This window comes from Emydura macquarii, unplaced genomic scaffold, assembly GCF_026122565.2.
Source record: "Emydura macquarii macquarii isolate MOO-44397 ecotype Brisbane River unplaced genomic scaffold, CSIRO-AGI_Emac_v2 contig_691, whole genome shotgun sequence".
In the NCBI taxonomy this organism is placed as follows: domain Eukaryota; kingdom Metazoa; phylum Chordata; order Testudines; family Chelidae; genus Emydura; species Emydura macquarii.
The window spans coordinates 9204864-9224433 of record NW_027130828.1 but is presented as its reverse complement, the minus strand read 5'-3'; the positions used below and the strand labels follow the sequence as shown (position 1 = coordinate 9224433).

General features: G+C 45.2%; 2 protein-coding genes across 4 annotated transcripts in view; one reads left to right on the top strand and one right to left on the bottom strand.

The window, feature by feature from the left end:
* Positions 1-8152, top strand: part of NTNG2 (netrin G2) — a 69796-nt gene extending 61644 nt beyond the window's left edge. Inside the window, exons 5-7 of one of the 2 annotated variants that reach the window (XM_067541912.1) lie at positions 4078-4245; positions 6238-6372; positions 7026-8152. In XM_067541912.1, the coding sequence (XP_067398013.1) occupies positions 4078-4245; positions 6238-6372; positions 7026-7249 (527 nt within the window). In that variant the 3' untranslated portion in view covers positions 7250-8152. The remainder of the gene's footprint in view (positions 1-4077; positions 4246-6237; positions 6373-7025) is intronic. The other variant, XM_067541913.1, reaches the window with a different exon arrangement.
* Positions 8153-14488: 6336 nt separating this feature from the next.
* SETX (senataxin) overlaps positions 14489-19570 on the bottom strand; it is a 51050-nt gene continuing 45968 nt past the window's right edge. For both annotated transcript variants that reach the window (XM_067541910.1, XM_067541911.1), the window contains exon 25: positions 14489-18466. In XM_067541910.1, the coding sequence (XP_067398011.1) occupies positions 17660-18466 (807 nt within the window). In that variant the 3' untranslated portion in view covers positions 14489-17659. The remainder of the gene's footprint in view (positions 18467-19570) is intronic.

Genomic DNA, 19570 nt, shown 5'->3' with positions numbered 1-19570 from the left:
CGCTGTCTCTTGGGCTGGCAGCCTGCCCTGTCTGTGACACCTACCTGTGGCACCTCATCCCTGCCAGTGCAGCACCCAGTGTCTCTTCACATCCAACCCGCTGAGCTAAACTGAGAACAAAGGCTCTGGGAGGTGCATGGCCCCCCCGTGCTGTTTGGAGATGGCAGCTGAGAGGCGCTAAGCAGATGTAGCCGTGATATGCTGTTGGGACCATGCCTCTGAAGATCTTGGGCTTGGCTGCCATTCTAGCAAGACAGCGAAACAAACAAACCCCCACCCTCTCAGGAAGACGCACATCTGCTGTCAGACAAAGCTTCTCCCAGGGATGGGGGAAATAAAGGGAAGCTCATCGATCCATTCAGCTGACAGCCCTGGGGACAGGATGGGGTGTTACGCATGCAGCGGCAGGAGGTTTACAAAATAAGGCTCTCTGGTGATTTCATGTGCTTCCATCACTGGCCATTTTACCTGGCGTCGCAGCGAGTCACCTTAGAACCTAGCTAGGTGGGAGACTGATGGGTCGTAAGTGCAACAACAGCGGTTGGGGGGGGGGGGGGTCGTCTATTGGTTAGCACAAGAGGTTGGGTATCAGGCCTCCTAGAGGCTATTTCCAGCTCTAGATCTGCTGCACACTGTGCCTGTGGGCTAATCACATAACTGCCTTGTGCCTCAGTTTCCCCATTGTAAAGGAGAACTACCACCACCCACAATATCACCCAGGGACTTTGGGAGGCTTTGCCAATGAATGTTTGTAAAGCTCTTGGAGCTCCTCAAATGAAAGCCAGCTATGAAACCACTACATGCAGGAAAAACACAGAGCTGGAACATGTGAGGCTGGGTTTTTTTTTTAAACTAGCGATCCGTTTGTAATTTGAGAGGGGTTAGATTGTTTACTGGAAAATGAAAGCGGCGTGTCTCATCTGCTTACCACTCCCTCAGGAAACACTTTATCTGGGTTCATTTTACTCTATTTCAAGCATATTTGAAACTGCACCTCACAGGGAATCCTGCCCCAGATCGCCTTGGCTGATTGACTGTGCTTCCTACACAGAAATTAAGCGTGAAATTCATCCCTGTGCAGAGGGTCTGCATAAGGTCTTGAATCTCGCAGACACCTTTGCACTGGGGTGACCTTTCCCCTTGGAGAACATGAGTTTGGAGGGGCTTTGTTCGGCGTAAGAACCCCTAGGGGGCAGGTCAGCCATGAGTAGCCACTCAGCCCACGGATGTCAGCAGAGTGAGGGGGCAGCCCTGGGATAATTGCAGCTCCATGTTAGGATTATATAATGCTTTCAATGGGTGGTCAGTCCATTGATCACATGGACAATAGGGACCATCAGGGTGTGGCCTGAATTAGTGATTAGAATAGGTGACTGGGCCTTGGGATTCCTGGCTTCTGTTCCTCACTCTTACACTGACCCATTCCAGCAAATTACTGCCCCCGTGACTCAGTTTCCCCACCTGTAAAGGGGGGATAACTGACACTTTCCTGCAGTCTGGGAGCTGTGAAGTTTAATGTTGGAAAATGGAATCCATAGCTAGGAAGCTCTATCGCTGTGTTCACACGGGAAGCTCCTTGGGATGAAAACATGCCCTGTTCAGCCTTGTGCCGCACTGAGCTTTGGGAGCGCTTGAACTAACACAGCAGCGTGAAGTATTGTTACCTGAGTCTTTGTTATAGCTGTGCACCCCAGGCAAGACGGGCTGGCAGCCTCCCCCTCTCATCCCTGCTAGGGTTTGAAAAGCACAAAGCCTTCCAGGCACTGAAACCCATTAGACCTCATCTGAAGTAAAGGACACTAATGTAATCACCATGGTAATTTACTGAAGTGCTGCTGTAATGTGCATGTTAGCAGCAAAGGTTGCTCTCTCGTGGGATAGCTCCGAGTAAGTCCCTTCTTGGTTGGGGCAGCTACTTATCCTGATGAATTTCCCAGATGGCCATGCTCCGCTGGTGTTGGGAATTCTCTCTTCCATAGCATTGAGCTGTATTTTTTTTTCCCATCTCATATGCAGCTGCTCCAAAGAGCAAACCAGGACACACAGCACACTCTGCTGGCAAGAAGCATGCCAAGAAGCCAGGTACTTCCTGCTGTAGTGTGTTTAGCTGGCTGGTGTGGTGAGTTCGTGCGCTATGTTAGGAGAACCCTGTCTCCTACTAGGCCTTAGAGCTGCGGCTCTTTCAGCCATAATTGCTCTAGATAAAACTTAGTCCTGCCTTGAGTGCAGGGGACTGCACTAGAAGACTTCTCAAGGTCTCTTCCAGTCCTACAGTTCTATGATTCTGTGAAGTGCTAGCAGTGTTTGTGTGCTATTTGGTGTGACTTATAGTAAAAGGAGTCCAAGGCAAAATAGATTTTTAAAATTGTCAGACTATCTTTAGCCTGCTTGTCTAACCTGATTCATTTCTCTACACACGTGCAAAGCAGGGGGCAGGATCCATGAGAACTACCTCTGCTTTTTCACTAATCTCTCTGCAATACAACACATTTGTGTGTGTGTGTAGAATTTCTTATGCATCAAACTTTAGGGGGGAAAAACATGAGAAATGTAGAAAGGCACCAGCTGTCTTGTGCAGAAATAGATTTCAGCAATGCCAACGTGATGTTCTTGGCTTACTCCGTTATTGTTCTAGCACTAGAGCTGCTCTCCCGTAGTGTAGGAAGTGAATGTGTGTTAAGTGATGAGAAAAAGCATGTTTTTAATTTTTCAAAGCAGCTTCAAAGAGCTCCAAACTCATCAGGCTCAAATCTGGCTCTGGCCCAGTGACACCTGTTGAAACGTTTAGAGGTAAGAGGGAGAAATGATGCTAGTATGAAAACAGAAAACAAACTAAGAAGCTGAGAGCTTTGGAAGTCTCTTCCTAAGCCGGTGATCAAGGTTTTCCTTGCCTTTAAAAACACAATCCAAAAACACCACCTACCTGGGTCAGGGAGGTGTCAAACACCTAGAAAACGAGCAGTTATACTTGTCTGAATGCATCTATTTATCATCATAAGACAGAATCCTTATGATAAAATAACCTTCACATGAATACAACAGCCAGCGATAGCCAATCAGAAGATTCCTTGAACATTAACGCAACAGGCAAAGTTTATTTTAGTGACAATTCAGTCACAATTCCTCTCAAAGCCACTGTGAACTGTGGGGAAAAACCCTGCCTGGCTCCATGTCATCTGAGCTTTATTTCATAGAAGCAGATCTCACTCCTCATCCCCATCAGCCTCCCATGTGCATGTCAGCTCATGTCTCTTGCATTCTGTCTCCCTGCCATCCTTCCTGTTACACTAACAGTTGAGATGGGCTTGAACCAAATCTCCAGATTCCCCCAACTTCTGGGAAAGTTCAGACCTGATCTGACCTTTGCAGCTTGGATCTGTTTCTAAGGCACCTTCTGCTCCTATCAGCCTCTTTGTTCTTCTGCTGGTGACTAGGCACAAATGAACTCTTGCCTGTAACAGCAGACCTTTGAAACGGGGTGGCACTAGCAATGTGAAATAGACACACAACGGCCCATCTTTTTCACCTGTCCTGTCCCCATTAGCCCTTCAAGCTCCCCAGGCAAACATGTTATCCTGACCCATGATGCTGCCAGTGCAGCAAGACAGAAGTTTCTAGACATCTTATCCCTTGTGTCTCTAACGGAGAACAAGGACAAAAACCCTCACTAGCTGGCATTATAAAAACCATGCTCCTGGAAATAAAACTGCGGGGCTGCAGCTTAGTAGGGGGTGTACTCCCCTACATCCCCTGCCTTAGAAACAAGGTCTTATAAACAGCCTTTTCTTGCCAGATGAGCAACGTAGTTCTCTCCAACCCTGATCACCCACATGCCAGCACAGAACAGCAACCGACCCAGCTGGCTGGCACCTGAGCTGGGGTTTTGTTTTGTTTTGTTTTTTTTCGGGGGGAGGGGAAGGGACAATTGTATTTTGTCAAACGAAAAACGCCCTGAGTCCCATGGATTCATATCTGTGCCTTTTTGTCTCCGATGGAGCGTGGCTGTTTCGGCCCATGAGTGGCTGCCCTTGCTAGGGAAGGCATGCCAGGGCCTTCTCTCTCTTCTCCTCCCAACAGACTGCGAGTGTTACGGCCACTCCAACCGTTGCAGCTACATCGACTTCCTGAATGTGGTGACCTGTGTCAGCTGCAAACACAACACCAGGGGGCAGCACTGCCAGCACTGCCGCCTGGGGTTTTACCGGAACGGCTCGGCAGAGCTCGACGACGAGAATGTGTGCATAGGTGAGTAGCTGTGCCTCACGGTGGGCAGGCCTCTCCAGGGAGGTTCACGGAGTCGCTACTTCACAGCTGGCTGAAATTAGTAGTGGCTGAAAGTAGTTACCAGCCGCTGGATGTTTGGTGGCCAGCCTGGTGGCCCAGTATCTACATTCGCCCTAAATGCCACCCCCTTGTCCACAATTTTAGCCAAGAGCCCAGGAGGCGAATGGGCCTCAAAGACTAAATAATTCTCTCTCCTAACAAGATACATCAGCTCCAGCTCAAATTCAGGTGCATTGGTAGCCCAGGATAGGGGAAGCTTACAGTGCCATAGAAAGGAGCCCTGGATTTGAACGAGAAACTTGAGATAACCGTTATCCTATCCCCATTTCCTTCATCCAGCCTAGCCTCCAGCCCCTCTGCCCCCAGCTGTTCGGCTCTTGCTGGATTATCCCCACCAATAACATTGTCCGGAGTTGGAGGTAGTTGTTGCAGCTTTGCTATGCTCTTCCCCCTGTCCATGTCCAGCAGTCAGCACGCTGCACACACGCTGAGATATCCCTGGGCTGTTGCCACCCTGGGCACTAATTCATTCAGCCTTGAAAAAGAGAGGACAAACCATGCTTGCCCACCTCCTGCCAGTCCCTGGGAGCAAAGCGGCGCTGCAGCGGGGTCTGACCCATGTGATCCACTCAAGATGGACTCCCCTCTCCCCATGCCACTGGTGTTGCCCAAGCCCTGGTTAAAAAGTCTCTCCTAGGAGACTTACAGCAGCTCACAGCTGGGAGGCTCTGAGTCGCACCTTGGAGGACTGATGTGAATTAATCAAGGTGCAGACTGGCACTGGGCCTTGTTTTCCTCCTGTCATTTTCCTCTTTGCGCCATTAGAGAAAGCAGAGTCTGACACCCATTATACTAACATCACCCCATTAACTTCAGGGGCAAACAGAATCCAGGCCCTCACACTCCTGCCTCCCCCTCTCGGAGGGGGAACAGGTTAAGCTGCAGCAGCCCCACGTGCTCCATGCAGCAAATTTACAGCGTTAGTAATCCAAAGCAATACCCCATCTACTTCCTCCACCACCTCCTTGCCCACCTTCAAGAAACTGCTCTCCCAGCAGTCAGGCCCCCTCCCACCTGGCCTCCAATGCGTACAAAAGGACGGCTGACGCCCATTCCCCATTAGAGTGAAATGCCGCAGAGCAGAACTCTGGGTCAGGCTGGCCTTCATTCAAGGCCGTTCCGCCAAACCGGAGCGGCACATCCAACTCTCTAGCCGTCGGAAGGACGTCACGGACGTCGGAACAGGCGGAGGGGGTCGGGGTGGAGCGGAGTCCTGCTTCTAGGATTTGTAATACCCTACACGGCATCTCACGTGAGCCAGTGCACAGTGCCTGGCATAATAAGGTCCTGGGAGCTGCTAGGCACGCTGGTAACACAAATCAATAATACCCAACCCTCTGGTGCAGAGGATTGAGTATCCATGTAGAAACACCTGGTCTCCCTCCAAATGACAAAGATTCCAGCAGGCTCGGCGCACCTCTTCACTTCTGAATTAAATGCAGTGCCAGGGAGTTTGTTGGGGTTGACCTTTCAGCTCCCATCCTGAGACCCAAGAGCGTGTGTGGACATTGAGCCCGTGGCATGTTGCACAAGGGGAGGAGCTTGGCCAGAATATGCTCTCCCTTCCCACCTCCTTCCCCCTACTTCTGAGGAGCTGTGTGCTTGGCTGCTGCCCTCCAGCCCAGAACAAGCTGCATTTTAGTAGTAGACAGAGCAGTCTGTGTATAAATAGCTGCGGCCGGAAAGGCAGCCCAGAGATGCAGGATGGGATTAATAAGGACAACGTACCTTTAAAAGTTCACTCCAAAAGCCAAGGATTAAATGGGCAGCTCCCACAGCCAGCCCTGCTCCAGGCCGGCAGTGTGCAGAGCCCTTTGGGAAAGGCACGGAGAGCGCCCTGGCACTCGGAGTGCACAGTCTGATGTGGTAACTAGCTTCCATGTCTTTGGACAGAATGTAACTGCAATCAAATTGGGTCGATGCACGACCGCTGTAATGAGACCGGCTACTGTGAATGCAGAGAAGGTGCCACTGGGTCCAAGTGTGACGACTGCCTTCCCAACTACTACTGGAGACAGGGGTGTTTTCGTAAGTACCGCGGGCCAGGGGGTAGCAGCAGCTTAACAAATGCACAGCGGCAGCCACAAAGCCACTGTCCTTGCCAGTTGTGCAATGAGCTGGAGAGTCCTGGCCCAAGAACCTGCAGGCAGGGAAACGTGCTGCTGTGGACAAGACCAGCTTTCAAAGCCCTTACTCCAGAGAGCAGGAACGATGCAGTGGGCCAGCAGGAAGGAGCTGTCTTTAGTGACATCCACTCAGCTGCCAGGCTGAGGTAGCTGCAGAGAGCTCAGCAGTTCATAAGGCTGTTAAGAGAGCAGCAGTGGAATGCCACGTCCCGCCCCCAACAAATCCTAATTCATGTAATGCCATGACACATTAAAGGGCAGTTTGCAGCTACCGTTTGTTCCTATGAGTCTGGAGCCTTAGATTTGCATTGGTGCTGCAGGGTCTGGATGATTGGATTAATACCAAGGGCTTGAAAAAAGAACCGAGCAAAAGCCAGCCAGGTTTTTTCAGCTATCTTGTTCCCTACGACAGCCCAGTGACGTGGCGTCCAACACCCCTTAATTAACTGAAGCCAACAAGCCTTTGCTGTAGCACAGGACAGCATCTTAAGGCCCCGGGGCTGTGGGTGTCCCGCAGTAACTCCCCATGTTCTTTCCTCCCTCCTTGCCTTGCAGCCAACGTCTGTGACGAGGAGCTCTTGATTTGCCAGAATGGTGGCACCTGCTACCAGAACCAGAGATGCATCTGCCCTGCTGGCTACAAAGGCGTCCTGTGCGAGCAGTCCAAGTGTGACTCTGACAACAAGGCCTGCAATTCTGCCTCCAGCACATACCTCAGCCTAACCCCCTTCCTCATCGGTGCACTCATCCTCAAGCTGGGACGCTTGGTGGACTTTTGAATGGCAAACACAAGGGAGTCAAGTCAAGGCACGTCACCAGGGGGACCTAGGAGACTAAGGTCCTAGGTAGCCCTCCCCAGCGCCGCATCCTCAGCCTTCCTTTACTCCAGGATTTCCATGACGTCATTCAGTCCCCTGTCCACAAAGAGGTACAGCATCACAGGGGCTGACTCCTATCCTTCCACCACCAGCAGCCTTGCTCAAACATCTGGCCGGAGGTAGCTGCAGGGAGAGAACTGAGACAGCCATCGTGCGAAAGCTGCAGTACCTTGGTGTCATTAGAAAGGACTCCTGTCACACACACTTCCTTAAAAGCAGTGACTCTTTCCCCACTTTGCACAGGGGCTCTGACCCTGCCAAAACAGTGCCGCAATCCAAGGAATTTCTTTTGAACTTTCCATTTGTTTCATTTTCTTTCCTCTCTCATGTTGAAAGAGCCAGTCCTAATCGCTCCAGTGCCCCATGGCACTGGAGACTGGAGTCCCAGGCATCTCTGGGGGACTATTTGGCCCATCCTTGCTGCATAGTCCCATGTTCCATTGTTGACCTGGCCTGGCCATAGAGATACTGTTGCCTACGAACCTAGTTGCTGAATTTATTAAGTTTTGTATTTTTGTTGTTGGATTTTGATTTCCTTTTCTTGCACTTGACCGGAACAAAAAGGCCCTTGTGTGCATGGTATATCAGAGGAGTGCAATGTCTTATCCAGGCGTTTCCGTATAGTGTACAGGTCAAATACTTTTTTGGTAGAGAATTATTTTTGTTTGGATTAAATGTTATAAAAGAACCACAACTTAAAGGGACATTTTACCATGAGCATTTGATTATGGCCTATAATCCTACAGTAAAGCAACTATTAATTTCTGCTTGAACACCATGTTTTCCTTCGTCCACACAGTTAATTACAGGTAAAGACTTATTTTTTTGATTCATGATGTCCTCTTGTGTTTTCTGACTCAAGTGCCAAGGGGCAACCTCGGGGGGTTTCGTTCATCTTTAAGATCTAAGGAATTTTTAAATCACATTGTGAACCAAGGTCAGCTTATCTGAAGTCAGGGGATTGGTTAACAGCTATGAGCAGAGACTGGTTTTTATTTGGCATCTACAGAGACTGTTGAGCTCTGCTTGAGATGCCTTCTTAAAGTGATGCTGTGGCAGGAAGTGCTGTTGATTGGCACCATTGGGAAGCTTTTCCAAAGGGAACCAAACTCTATTTTGAATAGTAACTTTAAGCAGCCACAAACTTGGACTTTAATGTAAACTCCCAAGTGTTAGTTCAAATATGGAAAGGGGTTTAAAGCTCATGAACTTGCTACAATGGGAGGAAGTGTTTTAAGCCATTCACATGGAAGGTGACTGGAGAATTCTGAAGCAATACATGATATAACTTGCAAACTGAGCAATCAAGTTTGTCAACCAGCTGAACGCTTTAGCTCTCTCGCTCCCTGGGCAGCTACAATGCTATGGTTTTAGCCTGAGAGGTATACCAAAACTTGTTTTTCCACCAGCCCTCCATTTTCCATTTCTGGTATCCTTACCCAAAGTATCACGCTACTTGTCCTTTCCAACATCAACATCTCTTCCTTTTTGATACTCTTCATATAGAAACTGCCCCTCCTCCCCACTTCACAGCACTCAGCCATAGCCTGTGCCCAGCACTGGGAGTATTCCAGGTCTGAAAACACCACACAAAACATCTTTCAACCCCACATATTTCAGAAACTATAGACATCTAGAACCACTGAAATGCAGCCACTCTGCAGAGGAGGATGGCGAAGGACCACTACTTTGTACAAGAAAGGGAAAACTTGAGTAGACACAGGACAAATTCTCTCCCTCAATAAAAAGAGTATCATAGGATCATTAAATCCAGAGGTCCTGTTTGCTTTGAAAGCACATTACTGTTTCATATGAAAGATCCACATTTGAAGAGCTTGGAACTTGATTCAACCCAAGCATGGAAGGGGGGAAGTGTTGAACTGACCCTGCTGGGATTTGAACCTGTAGGTACAGGGAGTTTAAGTACTACCAACTTCATGAACTTGTTGGCAGAAGCATTCGCTCACTTTCTTTCGTGTACTTTGTCTAAAATTGGCAAGATGCTTGTTGTTGCTTCCATTCTTTCTTGCTCTCCCAGATAAAGTCCCCATGAGTTACACAATTCTTGCAAGTAGTTTTTATAGGAGAGACTATAACTAAATCAAGACCTTAAAGGCAGTTCTGGAGGGAGTAAATACCCATTTCCCTTTCCAAGCACTACTATTTCTCTAGGAAATTAGATTATAAGCAACAGCAAATAATTTACTACTTCATAAAGCCATTTCCCCAGACACACTCTGCAGCCACATGAGCTGCGCTCTGTACTCAAATGGCCTTTATTGTAGTGGAAGTCAGAACATTTATAACAGCAACACAAAACTTCCATAGGGGGAAAAGCAATCAAGTATGGCAATGTTGGGAACTGATCAGCTAGAGACTGTGCAAATGCCTGCTGTATAGGAGGCAGTACTGCACTAGACAGCATTGTTGAAAAGATGTCACTGGCTTCCTTGCATGGCTTTAGAGAAATAAGCAGTAATGATGTTACAGCCCCCTCACCACGGGCTGGCAGCAGGGTTTAGACCATGGACCCTCAGTACCAACACACAGGCTTCTACAACTTAAGCTAAAGCAGTTCCACCTTAGCTAGTAACAAAAGTAGACTGTTATCCTTTAGAGTAGCCACAAGGGGGATATGACACACTCTGCAGCTGCTGAAGTCATAGTGCAAAACCAAATGGAAAAAACATGGTACTCATAACCCAGTATTGGACTCTATAAATACCCACCTAGATAGAAGTGGATGCCACTCTAAAGTAATCTAACCACAGGACACAGAGATACCGGGGAATTGTTTAAAAGGCAAATTAAATGATCTGTGGACGTTGGTTTGGATAACGCCAAGTAGCCCAGTTTGAAAGCAAGGGGAGGTGTTCTGGTCCCATCATAAAGACAGACTCAAGGCTGGCACAGTTGATCCTGTTTTAGAAAGACCATCTGCATTTAAAATTTAGTAGTCATGCAGCCAGAAAGGAGACAACTGAAAATGCTTCTCCCCAACCTCTTAAATTCAGTGTTTAAAAAAGGAAATGCTTTTAAAAGCTTTGAGAATGTCAATGTTTCGAGCAAATTAACAAAAGGTAACGTGCAAGACAGGTACCCATTCAGAGGAAAAAGCTTTACAGTAATACAAAAAGAAGTAATATCCTTCACCTTATGTACATGCCATTTATGAACATTCACCTTCTGGGAGACCTATACTAAAGCTGCAGTCATTTATGCAGCAACAGTTCATGCTTTTCAATGGAGGGGGAGGAGGGAATGTACATTGAACCTAATATTAGTTGTGGGAAGGCTAACAAAAAAAATCCTTAAAAGGCACCAGCACTCTCCTGGAAAATCTCCTGACACTAACGTTTTCAGTTGGTTTGCACGTTTATACTCAATGCACAACCCAGGCTGTGCTCAACTTTTGTTTGAAAAAGAAAACTTTAAAAACTGTACCTCTGTCTGCAAAATGCCGACCTCTGTAAACAAGCATTGAGAAAGGCCTTTGTTTTTCCTATTTACCTCAAATTGTACTCCAACTTTAACTATTTAGTGGCGTCATAACAAATCTGTTTACTCAAACAAAAGCCACCGAAAAATCTGCAATCCTAGACCAGTTGTCTGGCATGATTAAATAGCACAGCCAGTATGAATCTATCGCCACAGCTACAGAAAAGAAAAAAATTAACGGAAGTTTGGCTTTATGCACAAATTCACTCACCCAATAAAGGTTTTAACCCATATTCATTCTCAGCTGAAGACAGGGAAAATCTACATCTGCTGGAATTTGGTAGAGCTGCAGGGGCCAGTTCTTTTTTAATTGGTTAGGAAACAAACAGTTCATCTGAAAGGTTGATCCTTAAAGGGGAAAGTGCAGACCATTAAAGGGAAAGAGACTCAGCACATTCTATCAGCACTTTTTCCCTTCGGCCAAATGCTGCACTTTAATTGGCTTTCATGAAATGCCTCAAGTGTAAATAAAAGCAGGAGCTCAGTGTTTTCTTAGTTCTAAGTAAGATAAGAGTTAGGCACTAAAGCAGCATCTTCTAGGAAATGTTCCTACTCCATGGCCAGAGCTGGAGTGCTGTGCTGGGGCCATGTAAGCATTGGCTGAGTATGGCATATTTAAGGACCAGAGACAGAGTTTGAAGTTGCTCTAAAGTAGACTTAAGCCTGGTCTACACTGGCCACAGATTTCGGCAGCAATCGACGGGAGATACGCCAGCTACGTAGAGTAACTTGCATATCTCCCGTCGACTTCCTAACGTCTGCTTACCACAGCACCTCCACTGTGCTGCACTACTTGCCGGGGTGGATGTACAGAGTCGACTTCTGGGTTCGACTGAGCGAGTCTTTACTGCCGCTCAATCGAACCTGCAAAATCGGTCCTGCACTGCCGGTGGTGCTGCCGGTAGGGTAGACATAGCCTTACACACTTTTGGTTGTCCAGGGAAAGCTTTGATGGTTTGGTTTTTTTTGGGAGAGGAGGCAGGGAGGAATCTGAAAATCTGTTGTCATGGGATATAATGGTGGGGAAATCTAAGGATTCCTGAGAATTTTGCAAGATGGCTCTAAAGAGGCCCTCTGTTAGCCAGGAGTAGGAGTGATGGACTCTGAAGACAGGTCCATGTAGCTTTGCAGTGATTTGGGAGTTTAAAGGGAGGAGGGAGTGGAAATCAATGAGGACCTCAGTTCCCAAGTGCATTGAATCCCACTGGAGAAGAGCTAATTCTCTACTTGATACAGCAATGAAACGAATAAGAGTGCATTGGATAGTGTCACATCTGTAGCCTTGCCAGTCCAGAAAGCAATGCAACAAGTGTACGTACATGAGTTATATTCACCTATCACTCCCACCTCTTCCTGGCCACTAATGGGAGGGGAGTCCACGGCTAACAGACTTCACAGTTCAGAGGCATTTGATGTACAAGACTCTGCTTAGTTTAGATTTATTTGCACTGAAAACGGGGCAGTGGGTTTTTCCAGGGATTTAGAAAGGACAAGAAGGGAAGCTTTATATATGACTCAGGAATGGAGCCTTTGTGGATAGAAGTTGTATTCTGTTGTTCAGCACCATAAATCCCAATTACAATACAGCAAAATTTGTTTCATCTCTGAATTATTTATTCATGCAGAGTAGAGGAGATGTCTTGCAATTTTAGAAACATGGCTCTGCTTACTGTGGTATTGCTACAGTAAATATAGTCTGCAAATGACCAACTAGCCTTCAGCTGTCAACTACTAGAACAATGTTGTACCCTAATTTTAAAGTGTGGACATCAGCCTGTACATTCAAATGGTTGGTTTTTTTTTTTTTTTTAATTGACTCTGAAGTCCCTGGGTTTTTAACACTTAAAAAAAAGTAACTACAACATACTTACAAATCTAGCTTTACCCTTATTTTACTCGTACGCACTCTATAGCCTAACCACTTTTTTTTTTGGCCTGATAATACACAATACTTGGCATATACATGGCATCAGTAGAGATCAAGACCCTTTATAAAGAAAGGGAACTATTACTTCCATTTTAGACATTGGACAACAGGAACAGAGGATAAGTGACTTACCCTAGGTTGCCCTCTGTATCAGTCAACCCAGATCTCCCAATACCGAGTCCTTTGTTTTGTCCACTGGACCAAACTGCCTTCAGATCAGCAAGCCACATGCGACTTGTCTACAACAGAGTTTTCTTTTGAAAATTCTTCCACTACTTTCCCAGTTTTAGTAGCAATGAGAACTCTAAAGCAGACAAGGCCCTGGGGGCTGCTGCTGTTTTTAACGCCCTGTGGTTTAGATCTAGTTCATGAAAAGTTAGACAGAAAATGTTAAAAATATGGGTGGCCAGGAGAGCTTCGTCTACTCTAGAACATTGCTACCATCAGTGAAGTTGGACCTGTGTTGCTGACAGTGGAAGACTTTTGCAGGGGATGGGACAAGGAAGCTTCATGTGGACCCCCCTAAGTTTAGTTAAGAAGGTTTTGGATGCACTTGAAACAGTCAAATGCCAAGCACGTCACACAAGTGATGAAAAGTGAAGGTACCAAGTACGACTACATTTTCTGAAATGGATTATTGCTTTTATGAACTGATGGCTTATAGCTGGCTAGTAAATCTGACCTGAGTATAGGTACCATGAAGGGAGGTATCTTGAGTGCCAGACTGAGGTTATGGTGCTGTCCTGTATAACTGCAGTGAAATCTGCAAAAGGAAGACACTCATATTAGGCAATCATCTGTTTGGATACTATCTTAATAGACAGTGTCTGATTCTCCTCTGACTTCAGCAAGAATCAGGAGTAACTATGCTGAAGTCAATGAAGTTAAACCATAAATGAGAGGGGACTAAGTGCAATTCTGTTCCACCTTTAGTAGAAGGCCACCTACTCTGAACAAAGTATATTTCAGCACTGACAAGAACAAGGGATTCCCATTCCGTTAGTCAGAGATATCAAATGACAAGTAGCATCACAGAGGAGCTGCTATTGCACTGAATATTAAGCCAATGAGCTGGAAAAAACTGAAGGCACTGAAATAAAAATATTTAAATTTTTATCCTCCAACCTTATTTGGGCCAAAGACCAAATCAAACGGCTTTACATTGAAATATGTGCAGTCAGTCTTTCGTACATTCATTGATGATTCTTCAAGGCCATACACATGCAAGAGGGCAGCTCTTCCACTGGCTATTCTGCTATTGATTAGCTCCGAAACCGGAATACATGAGAATGAACAGCACAAGGCTACTTTAATAATTTAGAGAGTGGTCAGATCGCTCAAAGTAGGAGGAAACAAAATGATAGCATAATGTAGATCGCATATACGGTCATCTGTCTCTACTAAAAGCTTGATTACATGATGCATGGGCAAAGGAAACAGTTGAGGCAAATATACATTAGAACTGCACCATATCAATCTGTATCTTAGCACAGGTTTTGAGGGTTTTTTAAATACATTTAATTTAAATTCTCTAGGTGAAGGAAGTGCCTTGGATCACAGTTTGCCTGCTTGCTACACTAAATGTTATGTATATCGCTGGAAGAAAAATACTAATTAAAACTACTTATCTACTCCACACGAACTCTCATTTTTACTAAAACCAACTCATTCTGGGCTATGCATAGAGAGAAAAATGTTTAACATAAGGGGCAAACTCAACCCAAACATTTTTTATTCAAAAACAAAATACAACATTAACAGACTGATATGGCAGGAATGAGCTAAAGCAGAGAAAAGATGGACAAACAGTGACAGATGCAAGTCCTAAACCACACATTTCTCCAGTGGCAATAAAACCTTGTATCAGCTGAGAGAGTAAATTGAGAGACTGCAGTACCATTCCCTATCAAACAGGGTTTATTAAAAGTTATGCATCTCACAACCCACCCTGGTGTAACTACACTAAGCGACAGTCTGTGTAATAGAGAATTTATTGGGTACAGATAGGTATGCACAAGACACTTATCCATATGTATTGAAAATGGCACAGCTCATCATTTCTCCATATATATATATATATATATATATATATATATATATGGCAATGTAAGACATCAGAAAAAAATTCCTTCTAGCACCTGACAACTGTAGCTATCAGGCTAGAACTTATGTTCTGGAATGTGATTTGACAAAAAAGAGACTGGAATAGTTCTAAGATTCACTAGACAAACAGATTTCTGGTTAATCGTTAGAAAAAGCATTGCCTGATTCAGATAGGTTTTATCTTCAGTTTATTTACATAAATATACACTACATGGTTTCCATAGCTTTAGGAACTACAGCAGTTTGCCGGATAACTCCGCCTTTTTAACTCTTACTGAGCTGACAGCAGGCAAACGGATATTGTGGAGGCAAAAAGAGGCACAAGGTTTATAAGGAAGACAATATTTCAGGCTTTGTCTACACTAGCACTTTTGTCAGTAAAACTTTGTCGGTCAGAGTGTGACAAAAGCACTGGTGTGGACAGCCCTATGCTGGCGGGAGATGCTCTCCTGCCAACATAGCTACTGCTACCCGTTGAGGGTGATTTAATCACGCCGGCGGGAGAGCTCTCTCCCGTCAGAATACAGCGGCTACACAGGAGACCTGACAGTGGCCCAGCTGCAGCGGTACCGCTGTGCTGCTGTAAGGTCTGTAGCGTACATGCATAGATACATAAATACATCGCCTCAAAGTGTTCCTCTTTAGTCTAGATGTTGATACGCTCAGGGCATGAATCTCAACTGAGAGTTATGTAAAGATCACTAACATATGACAAGTGTCATTCCAACAGTTCTATTCCCTGCAAACCCATGTTAGATCACACACGACTCTGAATCATTTCATGACAGTCTACGGTGCATTCACTGCTGGCAATTAATGGAAGATACATGTTAAACCAAGTTCTGGGGTTAAATTCTGCCCTCAAGCTGTAAGCCAGCATCTGTTATTGGCTTCATTTCATGTGCTTACCTACGGGCAGAATTTAGCCCTTTTATTTTCTTTACCATCGCTAACAGGTAACAGCAGGCCATGAGCTGTGCCATGCAGATACTGGAGATATAGCTTTCCAATATATCTATCTATCACAAGCTGTCACTAGCAAAGTTCATCTATTTCCTACCTGGATAGATTAATTCATACCAGTACAATTTACAGTTTATCATATAGGCTACTGTCCTGTTATTTTTACAGTAGTTACATCATCTATTTTGCTGTGACATCTCCACCATGCAGCTGTTTTTCAGTATGAAAGGAACAAGGCAATCAATCACTGCAATGCAAACGTCAGGAGGGAGACCTAAATAAAACCACTGGCACAACTGTTTAGCCCATGGCAGGGAAGCCTTGAGGAGTTCATTTTCTTATGTTGTGATGAAATTGGAAAGACCATCATGGTAATGGAATCCAAATGACTCATGTATGGTGGAGGACATAAGGCATTCAGCAGATGTGCTAAGAACCTGCTCCCAATAATTTAATGGAGCTAGGTCTTAATTTTGCATCTTAAGAAAGCTGGGTTCAATCTTACCAGAGCTCACATATAAAAGCAAGTTTGATGGCTTCCTCCTAGTCCTGAGAGGTCACTTGTCCACAACACAAAATGATTTGGCATACCATGGTAATCTCTTTTCAGGTTAGACTTAGAACAGCAATAGTAGGGCTATTTGCAAGTTGAAAATGAGCTGCATTATCACCTAAGGTACACTGAGAAAATCTGCACCTTGCCTGCCCACATTACTTCTGGCTACAGCCAGTGACAGATCTTCTAAGTGTTAAATAAACACACAAACAAAATAGGAGCTCTGTAGTGTCTCTATGCAAAACAGATAGTATGCCTAATAGATGTTATTCACTTGCTTTATACACTTAGAAATCACCATATTCCTACAAGAGCCTTATGGGAACCTGAACACATTCTTTTTAGAAACCACTCCATTTGCAATTTCTTTTTGCTCTGTTATGAAAACATGCACAGGGGAGTAGGGCTTGTTTTTTTTAAAAATTAGTTATTGCAGTTTTATTCATTTACCAATTAAATATTCCACAGTTAGTGCCATCAGTCTAGTCTCTGCCACTGCAATAAACTGATGTCACAATCAGAGGACTAAGGACAACAGTTGAGGAATAAGGAGCAAGAGTAAGACTCAAGGCACAGCTGCATGAACTCAGGATAATTTTGTTCCTATGAAAAAATGGGGAAGTGAAATAAAAAAATATATATATAGACACACAGACACAACATAAGTAGAATTCTCTCTGTTGAACATTCATCCCCCTCTCATCATGTTCCATGAGGCACCAGTGGAATTTCAGAAAGAATCAAAAGCCATTTGACCTGTTACCACCTTCTCAGCCTCTTCAAAATGTCCCATTTGCTATTAAAGAAACTAGACTTACCAAAAATCTCTGGTGAGGTTCTCTCTCTCTTTTTTTTTTTTTTTTTAATAAAAAAATGTGCTCCACTCTGAAATTAGCTTTTGGGCATGGAAACAAGCAGCAATATACTTGCTGAATTAAATCTTAAAATAATTTTGTACGCTATACAAATGTACATCAATTCAACATTTACAGCACTTCACTTCCTAGGATCATAGTTCAAACTTACTGCCATTACAGATAGAGCAATTACCAAACTCTTCAGTTCAAAAGCTCCACAGATATAATCTGTCAGGCATGAATTCACTCTATAGTCAGTGATGGGATGGAAGAAACTGGATTTGTTAGAGAAAAGTAGCAATATAAAGGTACTTGGTACTTGATACTTGGTTTTTAATATGGTCCATATTTTTAAGGGCTGGGGGCAGGTTTTGGAGGGGCTACAGCTGATCCTAGAAAGAGTTCAACTAATAAGAGACCTTCCGCCTCTTGGCCTCACTCAAGTCTTTTTTCCCTGGGGGTTGTTCTGACGTTCTCCTGCTTGCAGGGTTCCGATAGTCCTCATTCTGACTTTTCTGGTCTTCTTCACTGACAGTTCTTGCTTCTTTTGAGGGAACAGAAACTCTCCAGTCATGGTCCTGCCTGGGGGCGTGGGAAGCAGTGAAAGGCACATCCGTCTGTCTAACAGTTTTGTTGGGCTTGTTGGAATCTTCCGCCTTGGAGACAGTGGGCTGCACAGTGTTCATCTGACTCCAGTGGGCTGTAGGTGTATCAGGGGCCCATGACAACGCCACTCCTGGATTACTCAGGGCTGATGAGGAATTGCTATTCTTGGAGGCCTGCTCCTTCTCTGTTGCTTCTGCCCTCCTCGCCAGTCTTGGATCCCGTGGTCTCTCTCGAACAGCAGGCTGCACTGCAGCCTTCACCGGCGTGGGAATGGTGATTCCTTTGGAACCCACAGCCTGAGACTCTGATGGCTGTCGGACTGCGCCACTACCTTGTGCTGAGGGGCCAGCACCGGCAGAGTGTTTTCTAGAGTCACTGCTGCTTTTTCTGTTGGTGATCTCATTCCGCCCATCACTGCCCGGACAAGCCGGCGCTCGAGTGGCTCTCTCTGACAGTGCAGCAACAGGAGGATAGGAGAATGGCCGCTGTAACGTTGGTTTGAGCTTCAGAATTTTAACAGCATCCTTTTTATAGCTTTTGTCACAAGTCTTGATGATAGCGCCTCTTCTCTGAGCATCCTGAATCAGCTCATTCCAGTCTTTATTTTCCTTCAAAGAAGAAAAATAGTTAATAAAAAGAAACATGCACACACAGGAGTCTCAGGATGCATGTGGTCCCATTTTTAATCCATGCAACCTCACTCCAGCCAGCCATCAGAGGAACTGTATTTACACTTGCTCCGGGATGAAAGGATTTTTAGTAAAGTTTCATTTAAAAGCAAAAAGCACTAAAGCATCCAACCGCTATAGCACAGAGGATACTTTAAGCCATCATTGTATAAACTCATTTAAAATGACAGCTCTTATAACTATGAGTGTCCGGACAGCAGTACTCCCATGTTGTCCAAGTACAACACAAGAATATGGTGTGATTGCCCCCTAGTGGTGCAGTAGACACAGTAACAGAATATGATTTTTGAACGTTTAAGGAAGTGCTTTGCAAACTCGGAGCGGGGGGGGAGCAGGGATGCTAAGAAACTGTCAATATCACTTTTCACAGCAGACTTACTTGTGCCCAACTGCCATCCTTACGTCTGCTGCTGCTGGCAATGGGGTATTAACTCTGCTGTGAAAAGTGATATTGACAGATTTCACTTTTCACATTGCCACCCCTTATTTCTGCGCAAAAAAAAAAGTTTCAGATTACAAGTAATGGGGGGGAGACAACAAATTCCATGAACAGTGGGGGTGGAGGGAGGTGTGACTGGAAAAGTTTGCACACCACTGGTTTAAGGGACAGCATGAACTTCAAATGTAGGCAATTTTTAAAAGGTGAATTTAAGCAGTTTCAGGTACTACAGCTGCTCCAAATTCTCCCTACCAATTTCTGTGGTTGTTCAGCCACATTTTCTTGTTTAATAAAAACTTTTTCTCCACTATTTCTGTGTGAAAGAACTTAAGAACAGCCATACTGAGTCAAACCAATGGTCCATCTAGCCCAGTATCCTGTCTTTTGACAGCGGCCAATGCCAGATGTTTCAGAGGGAATGAATAGAACAGGTAATCATCAAATGATCCATCCCATAGGGCATTCCCAACTCTGGAAAACAGCAATCCCTGCCTATCCTGGCCATTGATGGACCTACCCTCCAAGAACTTATCTAGCTCTTTTTTAAACCCAGTTATAGCCTTGGCCTTCACAACATCCTCTGG